The sequence below is a fragment of the Pelecanus crispus genome, chromosome 26 (assembly GCF_030463565.1).
Source record: "Pelecanus crispus isolate bPelCri1 chromosome 26, bPelCri1.pri, whole genome shotgun sequence".
NCBI lineage: Eukaryota > Metazoa > Chordata > Aves > Pelecaniformes > Pelecanidae > Pelecanus > Pelecanus crispus.
This window is the reverse complement of record NC_134668.1, coordinates 2,202,603-2,224,929: the sequence shown is the minus strand read 5'-3', so window position 1 is coordinate 2,224,929 and position 22,327 is coordinate 2,202,603. Positions and strand designations below refer to the sequence as shown.

Sequence of the window (22,327 nt, the reverse complement as noted above, 5' to 3'; positions counted from 1 at the left end):
GTGTGAAAACGCCAAAGCGTGGTGCTGCGTGGTGTCTGCCCCACACGGCACAGAACAGGCCCTGTTCACCTTACAAGGTGCATCTCAGAGGCGTCGGTCAGCCATCCAGCTGCGCAGGGTCACAGAAAAGGGGCATGCAGTGTCCTCGATTTTATTTTCTCAAGATGAAACATGTCAGCCAGGTTTCTGAAGCATCTTTTAATCGGAGATAAGAGTAAACAATGTTATAAAATAGTAACAACTCAGTAAGTTCTGCTCGTGATTGACACATGGGTCTTCCATTGCCCCCAAGTACCATTGAGTAAAAAAAAAAAACCAAACAAAAAAAGAAGCAAAAGGCTATAGTGTGGCTGCCTTTCCAGCCCAGTGATTCCTCCACACAGTTGCAAAATCAGAGGAGCAACATTCGCTTCTGTCTTGGAGTACAGACAAGGAGCACTAACTTTCCACAAAATAAGATGTTTCAAACACAGCCCACCAGTACGGGTCCACCCTCACAGCCTAGCTGAACCAACTGTAGCCAGTAGGTCTAGAAACATCTTCAAAACCACAACTTGCAACAGAAAAAAAAAAAATTAAAAGTTATGTATTGTGATAGTTGTCTCAGGGGCAATAAACAACCCCCCTCCCCCATTTCAGAAGGCTGTAGTCAAGACTTCAGAGGGGCTTGCAGCACCAAAATAGGCAGCAAACGCTGGCCTGGTCCCTCATGACAGCAGAGATGTAAGCTATAACCTCCTTAGCACACAGCACCCCGATGACAAGTTAGAACGTTTCTGTTGTAGCAGAGTCCAGTTCAAAGCTCAGCTGTAGTCCAGAGCGCTCACAGCAGGACTGAGAAAAAGAGTCTCTGCTACAGACAGGGTAGCTTGGCATTGGAACCACGGGACCCTGCGTTCTCCATGCTCTTAAGTGGCTTCTGGAGTGCATCAAGGAGATATGCTGAACCTGCACTGGAGCAAACCGTCACTGAAATGGCACCGTAACCCTCCTGCGGTCGGCAGCCAGCCTAGTCCAAAGTTTTTCCGTCTTGAGCTGATCCTAATAAAAACCAGTTTATCACAAAGACACCTCTGCAAATATCGATGGGACTAAGATTTAAGTACAAAATGGCTTAAAGTGAAATCTGCAGCTTTGTTTTTGCCCTAGTCATCGGCTTTATCCCTTCTGTTGTGCAAAGCCTCTGACTGGTCTGGATTGTGCCCATTTCAGATTTGCTGGAGGTTTCTGGGGAAGGGGTATCTTGATTAAAGATCGCTTGGGAATGTGGAGCTCAACACAACTAGATATTTAAAGACAAGTTCGTGTTCGCTCAAGGCCAACCCACAGCCTTACTCCTCTTCTGTCCACTGGCTGCTAGCCACGTGGCCATTAATGCGGTTGGAGCCGTTACTCGAAGTGCTGAAAACTCCTTTTGTGCTGTTGGAAGTCACATCCTCCTCTTCAGAACTGCTCTCTACATCACTGCGGTCATCTTTTGATACCTAAACATTTCAAATGAAATTTGGTAGTGGAAAGGGGAGAAGGGAAGTTGAAAAATTCACAGAAAACAGTAGTTGGAAGGTTGTGTCCGTGTGATTAACCAGCTTCAGTCAGTTAGGTTTACCTTCTACATTTAATCCTGAATGACTTCAAACTCACAAGGAGGAACCTGTCATCACATACAGAATGCAATGTCATTGAAAATGACAATCTGGAAATATGAGTTCCATTTTCCAAATACTCTGTATATCTGTGAGAGCACTACACTTTCTTTGCTCTCACCAGATCAGAGGACACTGTAGATCTTTGGTTGTTCTTGTCTTCCAAGAGCTGCACTCTAGATTTGTTGTTTGGAAAAGTGGCCTTTAATCAATTTGGTTTGAATCAAAAAAACTTCTCACACCATAATCATCAGTGGGTATGATGACCAAAAAACATGTATATATCAGAGAGACCATTTTGTCCTACAGGGAACAGCTTTAATATTTTAAAAATTAGCTAGCTATATTTATCACGTTACTGTTTGCACTAAGTGCCTCCCATTTTCACAGCTTGTGGTTCACACGTGAGAACTCATTTACGAGAAAAAGTCTGTTTGGACAGCGGGCTGTGGAACAAAGACAGCTATCTAATCCACCAAACACCCATTCAGGAACAGAAGGAGCATCTCAGCCCAGAGATCTAGCTCTGCTTTACAGAGGTATGCCTTTAGTTAAAAGACTGGCTGCAAATCCAGCTGAATTTCATTTGTGCATGGGATTTTGAACCTTTTGAAGCAGATCCATGCGCACTTTGCTGCCGGCTGCTCCGAGTGCCGCAGGAGGGCACTGTACCAGCACCGCAGAGCCAACCGCACCAGGTGAAGGGAAGAGATCCTGAGCCCGGCCCCAACTGCAAACAAGCACCTTGCTTGGTGGCAGGGTGCCCGAGCCATAAACTCAGCAGTGCCGAGCAGTGACTGCGCGAATGGCCTGTGCTTTGTACACCCCAAGGCAGGAGGCTCGCCACACTTCTGCCTCTGCAACTAACAGCCCTCATTTACTTAATGTGCAAGCACTTTGCGGCTAGCACCTTTCCAAGGATTTCATTCTGCTCTGCTTGCTTGGAGTCAGGGTTAGGGCTTTTGAACAGCACCAGGCAGGAAGTATTTGAACTCGAGGGAAGATCTGGCAGAAAGCCAGGTAAAGTTAATGATCTCCAGGATTGGTTTTGAGAGGCCTGTTGGATGTACTAGCTTCTGTCTGTTGCCAGAACTTTTGATATCTTTCCCCACTCTCCTGCTATGTTGGAAGTTCAAAGGGTCACTGGAAGGAAGCAGAAATCCCTTGAAATTTCTCCCATTATTTAGGGGACAAGTGACTGTTCTACACATTTTTGCAAAAAGCATTGCATTTCTCCTGTCCTCTTCCACTCAGCACAGTGTTAATGAGCAGTAAAGACAGATATCAGAGTCTCTGTGGGCGTATAAAAGCAGAAAGGTGAAGGTCATGCAGCCAGCTGACAGCAGATAAGAACAAACCCCAGGACACTGCTTTGATCTTTGGAAAAACCTGCATTTTAGCACACTGTCAGAACCAGCACCGTATCAACCAGGGAGAGAAACATTTTAAGAGAAGGCACCAGCCACCTAAAGCCCCAAGACCATAGCTTTGCTTTTGTCTTAGCCTTGAAACAGACACAGATGTGTTTCAGTGAACAAAGAGCAGCACAGATCACACTTACATGCAAAGGATGAAACTGTCCAGCTCCAATCTGGCACAGAGAAAAGGAGAAAAGAGTGAAGAAGACAGAGCTTAGAGTCCTTTCTCTGGCTAGGTCACCTGGACAGGAGAGAACCAAGGAAAGGAAAAAAAGACCTCAGGATACAGAAACAGCTGCACAGACAGAAAATAAGACATTTGCAGTAGCAGCTGTGGAGAACAGATGAGAAGATCATGTACAAACTCTGAAACATGCCTTCCCCTGACAGTCACTGCCACAGACAACTATGATATAAATATTTTTCAAGGTTACATTCCATGTGTAGGGGCAGCTAAAAAGTCAAACACAAAATAAAGGAGAACCATGAGAGAAACTCAGATCAGAATACCAACTATCTGATTAAAAAAAAAAAAAAGGCATTTTTGCTATGAAATCAGCTGTTGCTGTCTGGTAGCTGCCAAGGAAGTGGCTTCTCTTGATGGGTGGGCTGGGTGCCAAATGAGTTCCTAGACTGGCTTGCCCTGTCTCATGTTACTTCAGTTGAACTACACCTTTTTGCTTGGCAACTGAGGTTGCAGCCAAGTCAGCATTGTTCACTCTTAAGGGCAGTATCTGTTGTTAACCAGCTGCTGTAGTTTCACCCTCCCTCTCCCTAAGACTCCCAACACAAATTGAAATTAGAATACTCAGGACTGAAGCTTGACTGCACCCCATTAGCCCAGTAACAGCCAGCAAACTCCACCGTGTTCCTGATAACCCCTTCTCCGCTGCATGCTGCGGCTCAATGCCTGGCCGGCACCGACAGCCAGAAGCCTGTGTTAGCGCTCATAAGTGGAAGATGCATAACCCTCATCACATCCAAGAACCATCTGAAGTTGGAAAGATGGAAAACATCTTATAGGATTGTTCAAAAAAGAGCCCACTACCACCTTAAACTCCAAACGAAGTACATAACAAGTCTGTCATCATCACTATTATTACAACATCTGAACGTACTGGAAAATGGCATTATTTCCCTGCATGACCAGAACAAAAAGGAAAGCATCCCTGCCTTTGTATACACCTGGCAACTCAAGTCTGCAGAGCAACCAAGGTAAAAAAACTACCGTTCTACAAAGCACTCCTGATGCAAGCCCCTTGAGAACTAGCACCAGCCCTCACTGAAGGGCCCAGTTTCTCACGACTGCTTAATAGGGCTTGTAGGAAAGAGGACCCAAAACAGTCTCCAGCAATCTTACCTTTCCCCGCACGAGGGCCTTGTAGGCAGTGCGAATGATGAGATAAGACCAGATGATATGCAAAATCTGCAAGGTTATCAAAAGCCCATTGAATAGCCACCATGAAGGATAAGGACCAATCAACTCCCAGCTTTCAAATAGGGTTGTATTCAAAATCCTAAAAGAGATCCAGAAACACATTACAGATCGGCTGTGCTGGTAACATGGCTTCCAGCTCTAAATTAAGATGACTGGCCAGATGCACAACAGTTTGTATCTCGTTTAAGCATCTGTTGCTTTGCTCCTGTCAGAGCAGTGATGCAGCTAGTCTCTTGCCAGAGTTAGGAGACAGACTAAAGCTAATTAGAAACATTGGAACTGAGCAATAAACAGGAGAAGATGTGAACGTTCTGCAATTTGGTTACACATACAGATCTGCTACCGACTTCCTTCTCAAACGCATAAGCCTTTGTAATAACTTTACAGGAAGTGATGTCAAGCTGCACTGGTCATCGAAACAACTGTTAACACATTCATACTTGGGCAGTCCTCACCCATATTTCAAGATCAGGAAGGAATTTTGTTCCCAGTAGGCCGGCCTCCCTCCCCGTGCACTATTCTCTTCCCTCAGATTTTTATAGATTCCTCCTGCCAAGCTGGAGGACTAGAAACTGCTTTATGGACAAAGCTCTGCGCTTACTTTCATTACTGTTTTGCTGTTCTTGTCGCTGGGAGTTATTGCCAGCACTTAAGTGATTTAATAAACACTTTAGATTTTATGAAGTAGAGAGGTATGGAGGGACCTTTAAAGACGTCATTCATTTCACATAGCTTTTAACATTTCACGAGAAAAACAAGCCTTGCAAAGAAGAACCCAAGTCCCCCAAAAATGTAGCTACAGAAACATCTAACTCGTACCCAGTTTATGGATGAATTAAATGCAATTCCAGAGACCTGTTGATGTTTTATACTACTAATTAGGGAAGAGAATATACATGAAGTGAAATAGCATAGGGTCTGCAATACCACTTCAAGCTTGCCAGATTTCTCTACAAAGTTGAGGAATTACATTACAGCCAGTGGAAAATACATTAAAGATTTACAGGATTGCTGAGCAATAGCATGATGCAAGAGCATCACCTCATGACAGACAACAGCAATAAAAACAATGACAACTATCTCATCTGTTACTGGAAGGAGTTTATGAAGACATGAGAATTAAAGCTCTTCCTTATCCAGACTCCTTTACTCCAGCATTTACTGGAAAACAAGCAAGAGCTTTAATTGCAACCCTGATACCAAAGCACTGAGTATTGTTTCTGCCTACTGTCAAGGCACCCAAAAAGAACGGGAATGCAAGCTGTCCACTGCCTAGGAAATAAATACTCAGTTTATTTCATTTTTACTACATGTAATAATCAGGTGCAACCAAATTTTCACCACAGAAAACCTCTTTCAGCAGAAAGGAGTGGATAACAGCTCATCAGCAGAACCTCACCAAGCCTGACCTATTGAGGTGAGAGCGAATCTCATTACAGGATGATTAGCTATAAGCCATTTAGCCAGGGTTTTACCTCCCACGAAACCTAAGACCTACTTCAGGCTCTGAACAGTCAGGACACAAGGATAGGACACGAGTGTCATAAGAATCAGAAACTGCAACGATGACTAAGCCAGATACTCAAAAATCAAATTTACCTCAAGAGACCATGCCTCATTTGTAACTATTTCCAAAACTTCTTAAGAGAAGCAAACAACTCTTCAAGTCTTTCAGAGCAGATACCGGCTGACTTGGCTCCAGCTAGTAAGCACTGTCATCACTTTGCAGTAAGAGAAGAGGGGCCAGCTGTGCATTAGGATTCTAGTCACTTTTCACACTCCCTCAGCTGACTGTTGAGAGGTTTCTTCATATGCCCAGTTGAACGTACTGCTCCAAACAGTACTTGGGTTGTCTGCAACTTCAGGCTGCCTTGAGGGACAGGTTGGAATACTTGCAAGAAGTCTAAATGCAAAGGCTTTGCTTAAAGGATCGGAAGAACAAACAAGACCTTACAGCTCAAGGTGCTTACCAGAAAGGATAAATGCCCAACCGTGTAACAATGAATACGACACCAAAGAGCATGAAGAAAGCATCACATAGACGTTGGTACTTGGCATAATTGGCTAGCTTTGCAGCCTAAAAGAGACAAGAAACACAAGAATATTACTCCCTTTGTGCATTCATGTAATTACCAGGCTGTAGAGTTTCAAAAACCCTCAAGCCATCACATCTGTAAGGAGTTTGGAACATTTAGGGATTATTCTCAGCACTAAAGCAGTTATGAGGAAAAGCTGACACGGCAGGATCAGCAGCACAAGTTTTATGGCATATTCAATGTAGTTTATCAAGAATGGGAAAGTCAGCTTGCTCTCCTGAGACCACACTAGCATTAGGTATGCAAAGATTTGAAAGGCAACTCACCTCTAAAAGGAAATCTGATGCATCATGGAGGCACAGCACCAGAGTTCCAACCCGCACCATATTATTCACGTAAGAGAATGTAATGAGTCCAATTGTAGCCAAATGATGGACGAACATGATCAGGAAGTCCTGGAAACAGGAAAAAAAAAAAAAAAGGCTCTTTGGCTCTCAAACAAATACAAAGGTTTGGAACAGAGCCACAAAACTGACTAACTGGGGTCACAGGATTACTCCAGTTCAGACTCTGACTCCACCTTACATGATGAGCACAGCTCATCACACAACATTAACCATCATCGCTAAAGGTTCCAGAAAGGTCTCTCCCAGCATTTGTGCTCCTGTGAAGTCAGAACTCTGCATACACGGGCACAGCACAGTCTCTTTGGCACACACATGCAAGGTAAAGGTAAGTATGCCTCCAGACCCCACTGAAAAGATCGACAGGACAACACATGACCCTTATTTTTGGCTCCTTATGGTTTTAGTCGCATTGCTAGTCCTTTCAGCTCTTGGCACAAATTTTAAGTACATTGCTGTTACTGTTGTCAGTGTGCAAAAGCCTGCCACAGCATAGCAGGCGTAGAACACGAGATAACAGCAATAACTAGACCACTTCATTAAAAAATGTTTACAATGCACATACATTCAGGGCTGTTTTCCAGTTTAGTCCCCTGGGTACAACAACTCTTCCATGTCAATGTACCTTACCATGCTTGCAGGGGGGAATGTAATCCACTTTCTTAAAGTCAGAGTACAAAATTAAACATTATAAACAGTATCACAGATGCTGTTCATCACTCCCTTTCTGCAGCTCCAGGATACTCTGTAGTGCCTCACCTGCTAATATTTCAGTACAGAGAAAAATCCCAGGCAAACTTTTCTTTTTGAACAGTCAATGCAAGAATTGGGATAATTTGCTACTTTGCTGTTTGTATAACAGAAACAATAAACCATGATTTACTATGAACTGTTTTCCAACAGCAACAATAAGCCAAATCCTAGAACATAACACAGCGGAATTAGATTCCGGCAATTGCAACCAGTCATCATTCTGCTACACACACAGATGAAAAATTACTTTCAAAAAACCACTTATTATTGCTTTAGCGTTTGCCATTTTCTCACCCAGCTCAGCAAGGTACTGCTTTGAGCATCTCATTTTCATGTTTTCTTGCAAGCCTTCTAATTAAATCTATTTTTACACTATGGTTTCATAACTTTTTATTGGGAGGTATCGAGTGATTCTGTTCTTTCCCCTGGAAGGTGAAAGGGACTCTCAAGAATATACCAGGTTGCATATCAGGCTTGCTCCTCCCTTTTCCCCAGGACTGGGTAGTCATTGCAGAAGGAGGCAGGCTACACAAAGATGTGAATGAGGAAGAAAATACAGTTATTACTATGCTTTAGCTTTACTGGCCAGACACACTCATATTTTTTGTTAATCCTATCTATTCAGCAAAGTGGTTAGTGCAATTCTAGTTAATCTCACCTTCCGTTTAATGTCTGTAAACTGAGAAAACATGAGAGACCAATAGAAGGCCAGCTCCAAGATATAGTAATAATAAAGCCTGGATGTTAGAGGCTGGAAAACAAACAAAGATAGCACAGTTAGAAGACAAAGTACTTTAAAATTTACATTAAAATTGACTTTTTCCTTCCTTCCCATCCCACTCTGTTCCTCCAGAATGCTGAGGGATAAGTTAAAAGATCCAGAATTAAGGTTTAGTAAAAACAAGCTTAAGCAACAGACGTCTTACTCTAGGCTTAGTCACACAAACATACTTGTGTATTTGAGCTTTATTCAAAAGGAGTAAGATTCCCTTGTCACAACTCATACAGCAGCCTCTTGGATTAGGAAAACCAGGCACTGAAAGAGACTGGTCAGCCTCTATACAATCATACTTGCTGCATAATGAAAACAACACTGTAGATAAGTTACCAGCATAACTTTATTAAAAGTGAAAAAAAAAAATTAGGCATAATCTCAGCAGCAAGTGAAACATAAAATGAATATGAACCAAGTCAGTTCTACCTGAGGAAACACTGCTGTTGACAAACCTAACCAGGACCTGAAGACAGAAAGAGTAAGTGCCACCTTTGTGCCTTCCAAAAGGGATGGGATGGTCATTCACTCGCTAGAAAGCTTACCAGGTTGCAGCCTGTGCAGCATCCACCCCACAGAATAATGAGAAGCACTCAAGTCTGAGTTTCAATCTGCTATCATTAACAAAAAATAAAAACTGAAATTGTGCAAAAAGTGCGAATCTAGTAAGTGTTTATCTCCTACCTGAAAAGGGTAGTTGTACCAGCACTGTCGTGTGTCCCAAAACCAGGGTGCCTAAAGGGAAAAAGATAAGTTATTACTCTACTGGATTTTTTCTTCCCTATCATCTAAGGCAGTTGACCACTACAGTACTGTTTCGCTGAAATTGTATCTTGATTCTACCATTCAAGCTAAATTTATTGTAAGGCACCCTAGTGATTTAAAATATTCTTTCTGCAGTCAAAGACAAGTTATACTGCAATGGAAGTTCAAAGAATAATCACACAGCTCTAATAATAATAGAGGCCCAAAGAGATGAATCTGTGTCCCTTCAAGAGGGAGATGAGTTTAAAAAAAAAAAGTGGCTCTCCACAGAAGAAAAACAACCCACAAAGCAAAAATCACAGTTCTGTCCCATTCTGGGGTAACAGGACAAATAAGTTTCTAATATTTCCATAATGACAGACCTGTATAGAAGCTTTCCTATAGTCTAAAGAAGGTTCTTAAACAGGAACCCCAGGATCTCAAATAAGGGAACGGAAAGATGACTATCACGACTAACCCTCCCTTGTTTTAAGCTAGGTGCAAGCACTGAAGAAGTGACACAGGCAGTCAAACCCCCTGTTTTTCAGCAGGGCAGCCATAACCCAGCTGCACACCATACAGAACAACAAGGGGCGGAGGGATGACAGACCAACTCACCGTCCAGAGAAACCTGATTCCATAAAAAAATATACTTAAATAAAATGTAAATCTCCACCTGGAAAAAGAAGCAAAAATTAGACTTATGAAATAGAAGTAGCTTCTGGTTAACATTTGTAAAAAAACTAGAACAATTGTGAAAAAAACCAATTCTGACACCTGAAAAGCTTTCACCCACCACACGGTAATCCTTCATTTGTAAACATTTCATGTAAGGATAAACCTATTTAATAGTTTTCACACCACACACGAGTTTGCACCAACAGCCAAGTTTGAAATAAAGTTCAGAGTGAACATGCATCATTCATATGCTTTAATATACAACAACAAGATAAGTCATTGTTATCCAGAAGGTATCCTAATATATGTATTTGTCCCTCTTACCTTGTGGCTTTAAGTAGACAAAACCATACTGGGGGGAAGAATTAATATGAAGAAAGTTACTGGAAAGGAAAGAAACCAGCACAGAAGAAATAACAAGTCAGGAAAAAAATATTCAGATGCTACTACACTAACAGAGGTAACTGCAAGCATTCAGAAAGAAACAAAGAACAAAAGAATGAACTGAAATGAAAAGAACAGGAATCCAAGAAGCATCTGTATAAAAGTATATGCATCATTGTGTAAGCCATAAGGTCATTCTGTCTGGGAACAAATGCTGGTCTACAACATTACTGTGCAGACAGCAGACTTGTCTTCAGCGTAATTACTCAGGTTGTGCGCATGCGTATATGCACACCGAAGCACTATGTGTGCGTTAAGGACCTGGCCCACTATCTAAAGCTGCTCACCGTTCACAGGAATAACTCCTGTACATGTGTTCTAGTCTCTCATGCACATATACAAAATATTTTAGAATACTGAATTCTAAAAAGCCCTCCTAACTTCCTTCATTCACTTATGTAAGAATTTAATGTTCCACCAGCCAACCCCAAGACACTTGTTTAAATTAGCAGCTGACCACAGTTTCAGTTAGAAAAGAGAACATACAGCTGGAGCTTTAAGATGAAGCCACATCTTGGCCTCCGCACAAACATACATGCTCTCACAAAATTTAGTGAGGGTGGTGGGTTTGTCCTGGTTCCTCCGATGACGAAACCAGCGCTGGATCTTTCGAACATCCCAGTCTAGCTGCTTTGACAAGCCTTCTAACCTCTTTCCATCTGGAGACTGAAGGAAAATGAAACAAGTGTCATTTCTCCTACTTCTCAACCTACTTTCAGTCTGAGATCCCCTCTGTACTATGATAGAAATGATGCACACAGAACAAAAACCCCATGCTAGGAAAGCACTACATACAGACTAGAAGCAGGAACCCATTGCCACAAATGTTCATTCAAGTTTAACCTTCATAAGCCGCTAATTACTTAATTATTCATAATGCTTTTGGTTTAACATTTCCTCATCTATTTCGTCATTTGACTGCACATTATGACAAAGAATGCGATTGTTCCATTTCTTAATTTGGGGGGAGGAGCTTTTAAAACATCCTGTCCTACCTGTTAGAAACTGCACATCAATTCAAACAGTCCAGAACTCACGAAGATCAAAGCTGAATATATTTAAGGGTTGCTACTCACTGTAAGTTTAGAGAAACTTTAAAGTAAGAATTGGTTTAACACACTAGATATTTGTATATTCCAAAGGGGCATCACAGAGGTGGCGTTATTTCTGTTACCAAAGTTTATAAATAAAATTAAATTTGAAAACTGAAATAACTGTATGATAAAGAATATATCACTGTTCCCTGACCGGAAAGTCTACTGGCCGTTCATTTGTTTAAATAATGACATAAATGGATTTATAAGAGACAAAGTGAACAAAACCCGATAACTACCTCTAAAATGGCCCAGTGGTTGAGATAAGCCACATTAGTTTCATACCAGTGTCCTTTTAACAAGCTCTGCCAGGGAGCTCTTACAACTGAAAGATGATAAACACATTTTACTGCTTGAGTTACATACAAACCCAAAAAACTATGCAGGATGTTGATTTAATAAAGAGTCACCAGACTGTTCAACTGAAAAGCAAAATCATCTGTCATTTGACTTGCAGTATTGAGACCGCGACTTTCCTGTAAATCCATCACAACCAGATCTCTCTGCACTGTTCTAGGTTTTAATGGGTCAGGCTACCTGACACTTCTGCATTGGAAGTGAACCTGCCTCAAAGGAAAGTTTAGAGAGCTCCTATTTCAGAACAGCAATGAAATTTTTCCCCTGCATCAGTGCCACCCAACATTCTGATTCTCCAAATCCAACAGCAGACGTAAGCATACCGGTACAGTTAAACACAGCTCTGTTTCCATAAGATAGATACATTTTGCACAGCATGCATCCTCATGGGTTTCCTAAACATTAATTTCAAGGACATCCCCTACATAAAAGTCCTCCCCAAAACCAGCATCAAATCATAGGGACTTTTCAGTTCACACATCATTCCAAATACCTCAAAACCTTCATGTTCCCATGAGGCGAGTTTTAGTAGGGTTTTTTACAGAATTCCCCTTCCATTCACTGAGCACTTTATCTGCTCCACTCCAAATGAAGTTCAGCATCACCAAATCAGAACATAAAACCTTCCACTTCATTATCTTTAATGAAAATCTATCATGCTGTCTGTGTGGATTTCACTGTCAACATTCAATAGAGTACAGACAGTGAGCGCGGAATTCTGTAATTCTGAAGTGAAGGAGCACTGTCAGCTTCAGTGAAAGAAAAGCCACGGAACAATCAAAAGAAACACCTACTGTCAACACTAAATGTCCTACCCTTTATCAGGGCACGCTTCCATTGACTGAGCGCTTTCCTTAAATAACTGACTTCCACTGTGACGGCTGTTGTCCAATTCCACATGAGATGGCAAAAGTAAGAGGAAGGCATTCACACAACTGGCCAATAAAACCAGCTAAGGAATAGATCTCAAGGAAAAGAGTAGCACTTTTCCAATAGAAAGTGAAAGATACTGGGAAATTTCTTATTAAACCAATTTCTTATTACCACCTGTTACAGGAGTTACAATTTGGACAAAGGCGGGGAATTAAAGGAAGAAGCCTCGTATCTTCCTAAAAAGAGAACATTTTTATTCAAAAAAAGATTCTTCTGTGCACAAAAGCATAGGTCAGCCATAAAGAGAATTTACTTTAAGGACATGCCACAGGCAAAGTAAAATAAGAAAGAGCACACTCATTGTGCATGCATAGTGTGAAATGCATTTCTCAAACTAGAAAAGTAGAAGCAAAAAGCTGCCCCCCCCCGCTACTCATAGGCTTCCATTTCCAGCAGAACTTGAAGCAGGACTCACCTTAGTGATAGATGTAAACACTTTCTCTAAAATTGCATTGGGCTGGGCTCTGTGAGGTCCACTGTCTTGAATGCCAAGGTTTATGGCACATGGTTTGGCAATAAACCTGAAAGAGTTAGGAAGAGCTAGATTAAAACAAGGTATCCATTTCCCTCCTCTGCCGAAATTACAAGGACCCGGACTTGTCACCAACTGCAAAACCTATCCAAAAAACTTTAGAAGATCTCCACTCACTTTGCTTAAAAAATAACTTCACAGGTGAAGTAATATCAAATGGTAATTGCAGACAGCACATACAGTACACACATCTAAAATGAAAAATTTAATCTTAATGTCCTTGGCTTGTAAGGATCAGAATGTGTTCCCCCAGGGTGATTCTCATTACTGAGAAATAACATAATAGATCACTGATAGGAGTCCTCTGCAAACATGAATGCTAGAGCCCTTGTAGCCCTATAAACAAAATGCCTTACTTCCAGAACATGCCTTGGCATCACATACCTCAGAAAAAAGGGAAGTTCAAGTGACACAGTTCCTAAAAGACACACAGTTTTTTTGGGTTGGTTTTTTTTTTTTTGGGGGGGGGGGGGGGGGGGGGGGGGGAGGTGGTTTTTTTTTTTTTGTCTTTGGGAAAAATAAAGTGGTTTGTTTCCTTCGGGAGAGTGAGGAAGATGTAAGAAGTCACTCAGTCTGAAAGACCCAAGATCTTGGTATCTCACTCAGTCCTGTATGCATCACATATTCCAAAAGCCGATCGAACACTTTGTGAATTTTATAGCACAGACACTCCAAAAATGAGCCTGGTTTTGCAACTCAAATGCATACATACATGTTCAAAAATTGTTTGGTTTTGCTGTACCTTTGTGTCAAAATAGGCACAGGATTTTAAGGAAAATGCATGTGTCACCTGAACATGTGAATCGTTTTCTCTCCTGTTGGTGGGCAAGAGAGGGGGGGTTTCAAGGAGCAATTTTTATTGGGTTTTTTTAATCAATTATTTTGAAAGAAAGCAAAGAACCTGTTTCTCAAAACTGAAAAGGACCCAACATTTGCATCATAAAATCTATTTTGCTTTGAAACAGAGATCATTTCAGAGACAACTGAATTGAAGACAACAAATTACACATGTATTCATTTAGCAGACTCAGAGTGCCATCAAGCAGAAAATGCTTTTTCCAACCATTACATTTGTTACCATTTCTCTCCAAGGAGAGGTTAAAATTCAGGACAGTCATCACTATAAGTGTTCCAACAGCAATCATTCTTGGGGGTGCACTGGTAGTACTTCAGTAACAAATAGCTATGACTGCGTTTAAGAACAGACACAGGTTGTGGGGTTTTCCCCTTAAGAAATTAGAGATCAGCTCATGACTAATCCTAAAGGAACTCCCCTGCTCTCAGAAAATACTAAACAAGTAATAGACACCGTGGCCACAGGTTTCACTGTCCTGCCCCATTTCTTCATACATCCTGTTCATTTCACCAGCCATAGCTTTTTTTTAAAAAAAAAAAAAAAAAAAAAAAAAAAAGGAAAGGGTGATTTCCTTTTAGCTTGGCTCAAAAGGCTCACTGCTTCCTCTGTAATCTAGACCACCAGCCAGAAATCATGTTCTGATGTTATGAAACGTTTTGCTAGACCCCCATTAAAGTCTACATCTTTATACTCTTCTTTCCTACAGGATATACCACAACAGCAGCAAAGAAGTACACCTGTGCAAATACAGGTTGCCAAGTATTTTTATTTCATTTTCTGGAACATAGGGCTTACAGCTTTATAAAAAAAAAAAAAAATCCTGATCTGAAGACACTCAGTTTGGGTCAGTTTCCTCATGTAAGAGAAGAAAACTGAAAAACCTAAAAATCTACACATTCAATTAATTTATTATTCAGGAGAGTCTTCTTTTGTTTTAAGAACAAGTGAAGAAGAGAAGGAGCAGTTAAGAAATCTCATAGTGATCCATACAAAGTTTTGGCATTATTCTGGAATTCAAAACCTGAAGCATCAAGGAAAGAAGAAACAGGATCTCCTCAGAAAAAAAAAGATGCAGAAATAATTCACTTTGGGACCTAAAGATTGCAAGGGTGGGGGGGAACCAAACCTCAAAACTTTTCATGAAACTATTCCTGAGTAGCAGGCTTCCTTCACTAGCAGGCTTAGGGGAAAAGAAATACAGATGTTTCCAGAAACTGGGGTGGAGGCGGGAATCAAGAGTAAGCCACAGGCTACAGATACAGCACAGGACTCAAGCTACTGAGTCAAGCATGCAGGTGACCAAAGAGCAAACAAAAAAAAAAAAAACCACCCGCAAACATTTCCAGGTGCACAGAAGCAGACAGACATCAACACAAGCAGACAGACAAGTCACAAAAAATGGAGGCAATGGAGGTAGTCCCAGTCACAGAAAGAGGAAGAAAAAAGGATGGCAGCAATGGATTTCATTAATTTTAAGGAAGTCTAACCCAAGACCATAATGTAGCTTCTCTAACTCCACAAGTAACGGCTTCGTGCAATGGAACTGCAGATGACAAATGTCCTTCTGGCCATGCAAGGTGTCTTCACTTGGGCTGGGCATGGCTGGCTCACGCTCCTGAGGCCACTGAACAGCCACGGTCCAATTGCCTTCAGCAGTTACTACCTTGCAGGTGGAATATGAAGTGAATGATCAATCCTGTGGTCAGTCAAAAATATCCAGGTGACATGCTATTTCCTTTAGGTGCCCATTAAGGAAAACTCATACTTAAAGCCTCTGTGGCATTTTATATTTTTGGCCGCAGAATAGGTTTTCAGATGTGCAAGTTTTGCACTGTATCCCACAGAGTAAAAATTCTGCCTAGCAACAGCACTTAAGCACCAAAAAACCCAGGCTGCCCAGATTTCCATTCTTGGGGATCTCCAAAACTGAACAGCACAAGACCATGAGCAACCTGACTTGACTAAAACATTGGCCTTGCTTGGAGAGGATTGGACAAGGTGACCTCCATAAGTCCCTTCTAATCTAAATTATTTTATGATTCCACAGAAATCTTAGCTGCAGCAACTATTCCCAAGGTCAGCTTACTGCCACACCTCAGCAAGGAATTATCATCACTTAAATACTTCTATTACACTTTTCTGAACAGGTATCTATCTGGTCATTGGCTTAAGTCATATCTACCAAGCTACCCTTTTCACGCTAGTTATTAAGATAGACTGATTTTGAAACCAACACCAATTTGCAAGTACACAGACTCATATGTTAGAACAAATATTTCTCAGGCACGTTGTACTTCACAAACCCAAAGGCAGAATCCTTCTTTATGGAACATTCAAGTTTGTATGGTGACTCCTTATTATAGCTCTGAAAAGGAAGAATAACCTGAGAAATAGTAAGATTTATAAAGTATGCACTCAAAGTAAGAGTTCATCTTTCCATAATCGCTCAGTTTCACTGTGTTAAGATTAAGCCACCTCATTCCACAACTATCCCTAATTTTCCAGACAGACCTGATGAAATAACATCTAAAAATCCCTTTTTTCTCCCCCCCAGCTTGAGCACAAGCTGCAGATCCTTCCTCAGACCTGTAGAGTAACAAGCATATCTGAAGGGCATTCCAGTGTAGTTATAAACACATCATATGAATAACAGGCTCCAGGTTTTCGCAGACACCTGGGAATTTTTTTTGTGCCTGCAGTGGGACAAGATGTGTAGGGAGAAATAACAGCAAGTATAACCAAGAAAAAAAGCAATGAAAACAAACTTGTGGGTAGAAGTCCTCCTTTATCTTGCCTGCACAAAAATCCACCCCCCTACCAGAGTCAGGACTATACCTTCCTCTGCAAGTCTTGTCTCATCTCTACAGTCATACACTTCCCACAATCAGCCTAATGAGTATTTTACCAACATGATGATGCAAAGGTTAATTTATAGGGGCATTCACTAACAGAAATATGTGTCAGCATTACAAGTGTCAGTGTCACAAAAGCACTTCCTCACACTGAAGATCTAAAGCAAAAGGAGAGAGAAAAGAAAAAAAATGAAGAGAAGCTAAAACAAAAGAGCTGCACAAGTATATAATTCAAGTTCTGAGTCACCAAGTCCGATTGCCAATTGTGTGGCAAGGAAGACATTCAACACAATCAGCCCCAAAGCCTGAATCAGGGTATATGCACAACCAGATTTCATTAAGACAAATCTGAACTTTTATGACCTGTTCAAAGTGGCAGGAGGAAAGAGAAAAGCATTTCCTAAAAAACACAGTCTTTTAAAATAAACATAGTAGAAACTGCCCTGGACATTGCTGTCACAATCTGCTTTCACTTCAGGATACCACCACTGAGCCCCGATAGCAAAGATAGCTGAAAAAAAAAAAAAAAAAAGAAGGAACCACCCTCTCAGGAACCAGGCTACGGTTTCCAGGTTTTACTGTGTAGGTGGAGGACTTAATTTGACTCCTCCCTAAATTAACACTGCAAAAGAAATTTCACAAACCAGGTAGACATTATCAGGATAAAGTAATTGCTACCAGGAGGACTGTGTTGCTAGGTGTGGTAGGATTCACTGTATCACTCCTAACATTTCACACCCCAGAGAAACGCGAATCTTTTGTACTTCTGCCCCAGACTAAGACACCTGGACTAAACAGGGCTTGGAGAGTGAGGAAACCTTCCTACAATATCCCAATTCAGGGCTATCACGCTGTCTTACAACTTCCTTTCCTCATCTGTTAGCACGCGTGAACATCTGGCCGAGACTAGCAGCAGCACGCCAAGCTGAGATAAGATTTTGGCACTGCCACATGTGTTCCTGGGTCCTCTGCACTGGTTTCTTTTTTTTTTTTTTTTTTGGAGGGCAGAAGGGTAAGATGGAGAAACAAAGAGCCTCTCAAATTTCTCTCTTACTCTGCTGATCCGCTTCATTTTTCTCCACAGTCTGCCTATCTTTTTACTTCACCCCAGTCCTCTCTTCTTGTTTAATTTCTGAAAGCTCAAGAAAACTCACACTTCTTGCAGAAAACCCACAAAACAAACCCAACTTGATTCCTACTCACTTTAGTTCTACAGCCCCTTTCATGCTTAGAAACACTTCTGCCCTTTCAATGTAGAAATTTAAGGTTAAATCAATCTTTAATGAACTACTTGAACAGAAATACCTGGTGCTTGGTCTGCTTCACCTAACAGTTTTCCTAAATAAGCTGCTTTACTAATTAGTATTTATGTCACCCACACCATCCACCCTGCGTGTGGCTGCAAGAGATAACACATCACAGAAAGGATAAACCTCTGCCCCAGGGAAGAGTTAATATCATACGTTTATGGATACTCAAGCAAATGAGAAATACTGTATTACACCTGTTTACGGGCAGATACGCACTTCCATCATGCCCGAGATGCAGGGGATCCACGAGCTGTTTAATAATATACTAGGCCATGCAAGCAAGTCCTATTTCCTCATCCAGGAACTCGCAAGGGAAGCACAAGAAAGGCAGAGACAGCAGCACACGCAAACCAGCTGCAGAGCAGCAGTTCTCTCTCGTCCAGCCGAGGCTCTCCTGGACAGGAGGAGAAATAAAGGTGAATGCCCCAGCCTTTTTCCTTGCGCTACCTCAGCTAGCACTGGAGGAGCTTCTCGGGATCCAAAGTCAAGGGAGAGAGGAGCCCTCCGGGCTCGTGTATGTCGTGACAGGCACAGAGCGGCTCCCGGGACAGGCTTCCACAATGGCTCCACGCAAAAAGAGCCTCGGGAGAGGCCGGGGGCGACGAGCCCGCCACGGCCTCCGCGGAAGGCCTCCGCGCTGCCCGAGGGGCGAGCGGGGAGCGCGGCCCGGCCCGGGCCCCCCGCCCGCCGCTCCCCGGGGCGCTGCGCTCCGCTCCGCTCCCGTTGCTAAGAGACACCGGCGGCCTCGCCGCGCGCTGGCCCCCGAGGCGGGAACGGGCGGCGTCGCCGCCGCCTCAGGGCCCCGCCGCCCGGGGGGGCGCCCCGCGGCGGGGGCGGTCCCGCGCTTACCTCTCGAAGAGCAGCCGCACGGCGAAGATGCCGAGCGCCAGCGGGAAGGCGGAGAGGACGTGGCTCGCCCGCGGGTACTGCAGCCCGCTGCCCGGCGGGCCCGGCTCCCCGGCCAGGTCCGCCCACGTCACGTTGTGCGGCAGCCAGAACCGCTCGTTCCAGAACCAGGCCCGCAGCGCCGCCGCCGCGGCCGCCGCCATCTTCCGCCGCCGCCCGCCTCCCTCCCGGCGGCCGCAGCTGAGGCCGCCACCGCAGCCGTACAGCGGGGCGGCGCCGCGCGCCAGCCCCGCCCCGCCCCGCCCCGCGGCGAGGGCGCACGCGCAGCCTGGCGCGGAGGGGCGTGGCTTCCCTGGGCCCCGCCTCCGCCGCGGACCGTTAGCTCGGAGCAGGCGCAGTGCGGCGTCCGCGCGCCCGCCCGGCGGGCTCCTGTGAGGGCCGTGGCGCGAAGGCGGCCCGTCACGCGCTCCCGGGCCCTCGGCGCGGCGGGTTCCGCGAACAGAGCCGAGTTGTTCTGACTGAGCAAAGTCCTCAAGACAGGCTTTAATGTGGCCTAAAACGCACTCCGGAGGGGAGCCCGGTCTCTTCCCGCGGAAAGGCCCCGGCTCAGGCAGATAAACGGCCTCCCGCTCACACCGCGGGCCAGACTCCTCAGACCGGCCCACAGCCCCTTTCGCTCGCCTCTGAAGGGAAGGGCCCCAGAGCTGCAAGCACGACAGTGCAACTTCTCACGTGAAGAGTTCATGGTAAGACACCAAGGGTTAGTTTTATTAATAGCGATATGGTTTAACATTTAAGCACGAAGCAGAGAGTGAGAGGTACACTGGTTGGCAAAGTTTAAGATACTCCTTATAGCTTTTAAAACATTCAGAAAAATTTGTGGCTTAGCTGGACAGTCTTGGGATGAGGGTTACCAAGTAACAAAGCCTAGCCTTTGTGTAAACTTTTTAGTTAGGTTCTGAAACTCCATAAAGATGGTCAGCATCAACTTCCTTGTACATTGTATCAAAGGATCTTTCCCGTAATGGCTCTTCTGGCATCTGTCCAGTTGAGAGCAAATTAAACGGCCCATTAAGCACTCAAATACTATGATAACTAATAGATTCAAGGACAGGGTAGTTCACGATCTGTTCACTTTTTTTTTAAATCAATGACTTTATTTAACAGTACCGCTTGTGCTAATTTCTCCTTGAAGATGTTCAGCCAGTCCAAGTGAACAGTAGGGGTCCTTGTATCTCAGAGACTCACAGATGCCTCCAATTTAACTAGAGCTAATGATGTGTAACATTAAAGTCTCTGGTAACTGCAGCCAGTATTGCTTTAGTATCATGTCAGTGGGGATGCATTGTAAAATTCAATTGCATTCCCTAAGAAACAAGTAACAGGCATATTCAATAAATCCAAGTCCACAACAAATACTCTTCCCTTTTTAAATACACTTAGCACAATTTCCAGTCAGAAAGATCTCCGGTTGCTTAGTAGTTTGAAGAAATCTGATACCAAACAGATTTTTTTAGGAAGAGACAAAGGTTACAGAAAGCAGCATGTGCTTGCACATCAGCTTTCTTAGTTTTGCAATACCTCTATCTGTACAAATCAAGTTTTACTTCTTCCTTAAAAAGAAAGAAAAATTAGCAGTAGGTTGTACACCTCATGATGTGCAACTGCTAATACCTTCCAGCTAGATAGCTGGCTGCTTTTCCCCTTTATCTCCCTCCTTCCCTTATATGTGTCATACACGTACATTTTCTCATGCTGCTGCAGGACACGTACTGCATTTCTTCTAGGTCTTAGCCCCTGTCTATCCCAACCAAACCCACCTCAGGCTTAAGTGAAGGTTAACTGCAATACAGGGAAGCTTCTAAGAACGGGGGGGGAGGGGGGAACCCAAAACAAAACCACCCTTAGTTGTCCTCAGCTACCATGCCCAAGAACCACCTGAAACCAGAAATGGAAGTGTAAAATACCTGCATGTCCTTATTTATTTTGCGCATCCTTTTCTAGTCCCTCTTCCACATGCTCTTGCATATGAGAGCACAGTCTGCGCATTCGACTGTCAACCAGAAAAAAGTGGACACACAGTGTCACCTAGTGGCACCAGAAAAATCACTGTCTGGTCTCCAACATCCAGTAAGAACACCAGTATTTTGCCCATCTTTTCCCACGGTCTTTTTAAAATGCTGCCTCTTTGTGAAACAAGTATGAATCCAGTCTTCAGACTTAAATTTTAATGTAAATGACCAAACTTTATTGAAGGTTTTGTAGTTAGCAGGACTGTTAAGAAAGCAGAATATTTTACACCTCAAGTATAGTTAAGAGCTAATTCTCATGAGAATACAGTACAAATAAAAGCTAATATAAAAGGGCATCCTCCTTCCACCGTTCAAGATTTCATTATTTGTAAAATAAATGAAGTCAAGTTTAAAAATGTACTAAGCTTCAATGATAGCAATCAGAAAGTTTCACTGTTCAGGTGGTTTTATTCCAGAGATTTTTGCAATGCAGCATAATTTCACAGCCATAATGAAAAGATGAATGGCAGCTTGATACAAGTAGGATTTCAAAGTTGTCAAAAGGCCTTAAAAATATCATCTGCAGTTTAAAATGAATGATGATGAACTCCAAGTAAAAAAAAAAAAAAAGCCCAACAAAAAAAAAAAAAGCCCAACAACAACAACAAAAAAAAGCCCAAAACCCCATGAAATGCAAAAGTAATGCCCTGCAGGCTACTGCAAAGTGTTGACTTGTCATCAAAGAGATCTGTCAGTCAGCACAGCTTCTGGGTAAGCACCAAAATACATATGTTCCAGCAACAGGTACACCATTCCAGTTGCACAGAGAAAAATACAGTAGGGAGTCTTCAATTGATCATAGGCAGTTTTGAGAAAGAAAATAACGTTGCACTCGGTTTTAAGATGCTTTAGTTGTTGGATACTAAGCACAAACATAAATGTTTTTATTATTAAAAAAAAACCCCAGTTGTGCCCTTTACATGTATTAAAGTGCATTAAGTCACCATTTTTAAAGCAGGCCAGAAAGTCCCTTTGAAATTGGTCCCTAAGCACTGCAGTAGCATTTGTAGTGGTAAAAGTAGTGTATTACAGAAAGCCTGTTTCACACCACCATTGAGAGTACAGCGAAATTCTGTAAATTGTTAGTGAAATACATATTGAAGCTCAAAAAGGATAAGACAGTAAGAGTACAGAAGAGCTCTGTT

The 22,327-nt window shown here is 42.8% G+C and overlaps 1 protein-coding gene across 2 annotated transcripts; it reads right to left on the bottom strand.

Moving 5' to 3' along the window:
- Positions 1 to 1,175: 1,175 nt before the first annotated feature.
- CERS5 (ceramide synthase 5) lies at positions 1,176 to 19,319 on the bottom strand. Of its 2 annotated transcripts, XM_075725105.1 has the most exons (11): positions 19,114 to 19,313; positions 13,130 to 13,235; positions 10,866 to 10,996; positions 9,827 to 9,884; positions 9,149 to 9,199; positions 8,351 to 8,443; positions 6,862 to 6,990; positions 6,470 to 6,576; positions 4,422 to 4,578; positions 3,205 to 3,234; positions 1,176 to 1,484 (listed from the first exon to the last, which is right to left on the bottom strand). In XM_075725105.1, exons 1-11 carry the CDS (start codon positions 19,311 to 19,313, stop codon positions 1,332 to 1,334), a joined length of 1,215 nt encoding a protein of 404 aa, XP_075581220.1. In that variant the 3' UTR covers positions 1,176 to 1,331. The 2 variants fall into 2 exon arrangements, with proteins under 2 accessions (XP_075581220.1, XP_075581221.1); XM_075725106.1 differs by lacking the exon at positions 3,205 to 3,234 and having other exon boundaries at positions 19,114 to 19,319.
- Positions 19,320 to 22,327: the final 3,008 nt, after the last annotated feature.

Coding starts and splice junctions, on each gene's coding strand:
- CERS5 (XM_075725105.1), bottom strand. CDS start 19,313: ATGGCGGCGGCCGCGGCGGCGGCGCTGCGGGCCTGGTTCTGGAACGAG. Junction 9,200..9,826: donor GAATCAGGTTTCTCTGGACG/GTGAGTTGGTCT, acceptor TTTTCCCTTTAG/GCACCCTGGTTTTGGGACAC. Junction 4,579..6,469: donor TTGGGCATTTATCCTTTCTG/GTAAGCACCTTG, acceptor GATCTCTTTTAG/GATTTTGAATACAACCCTAT.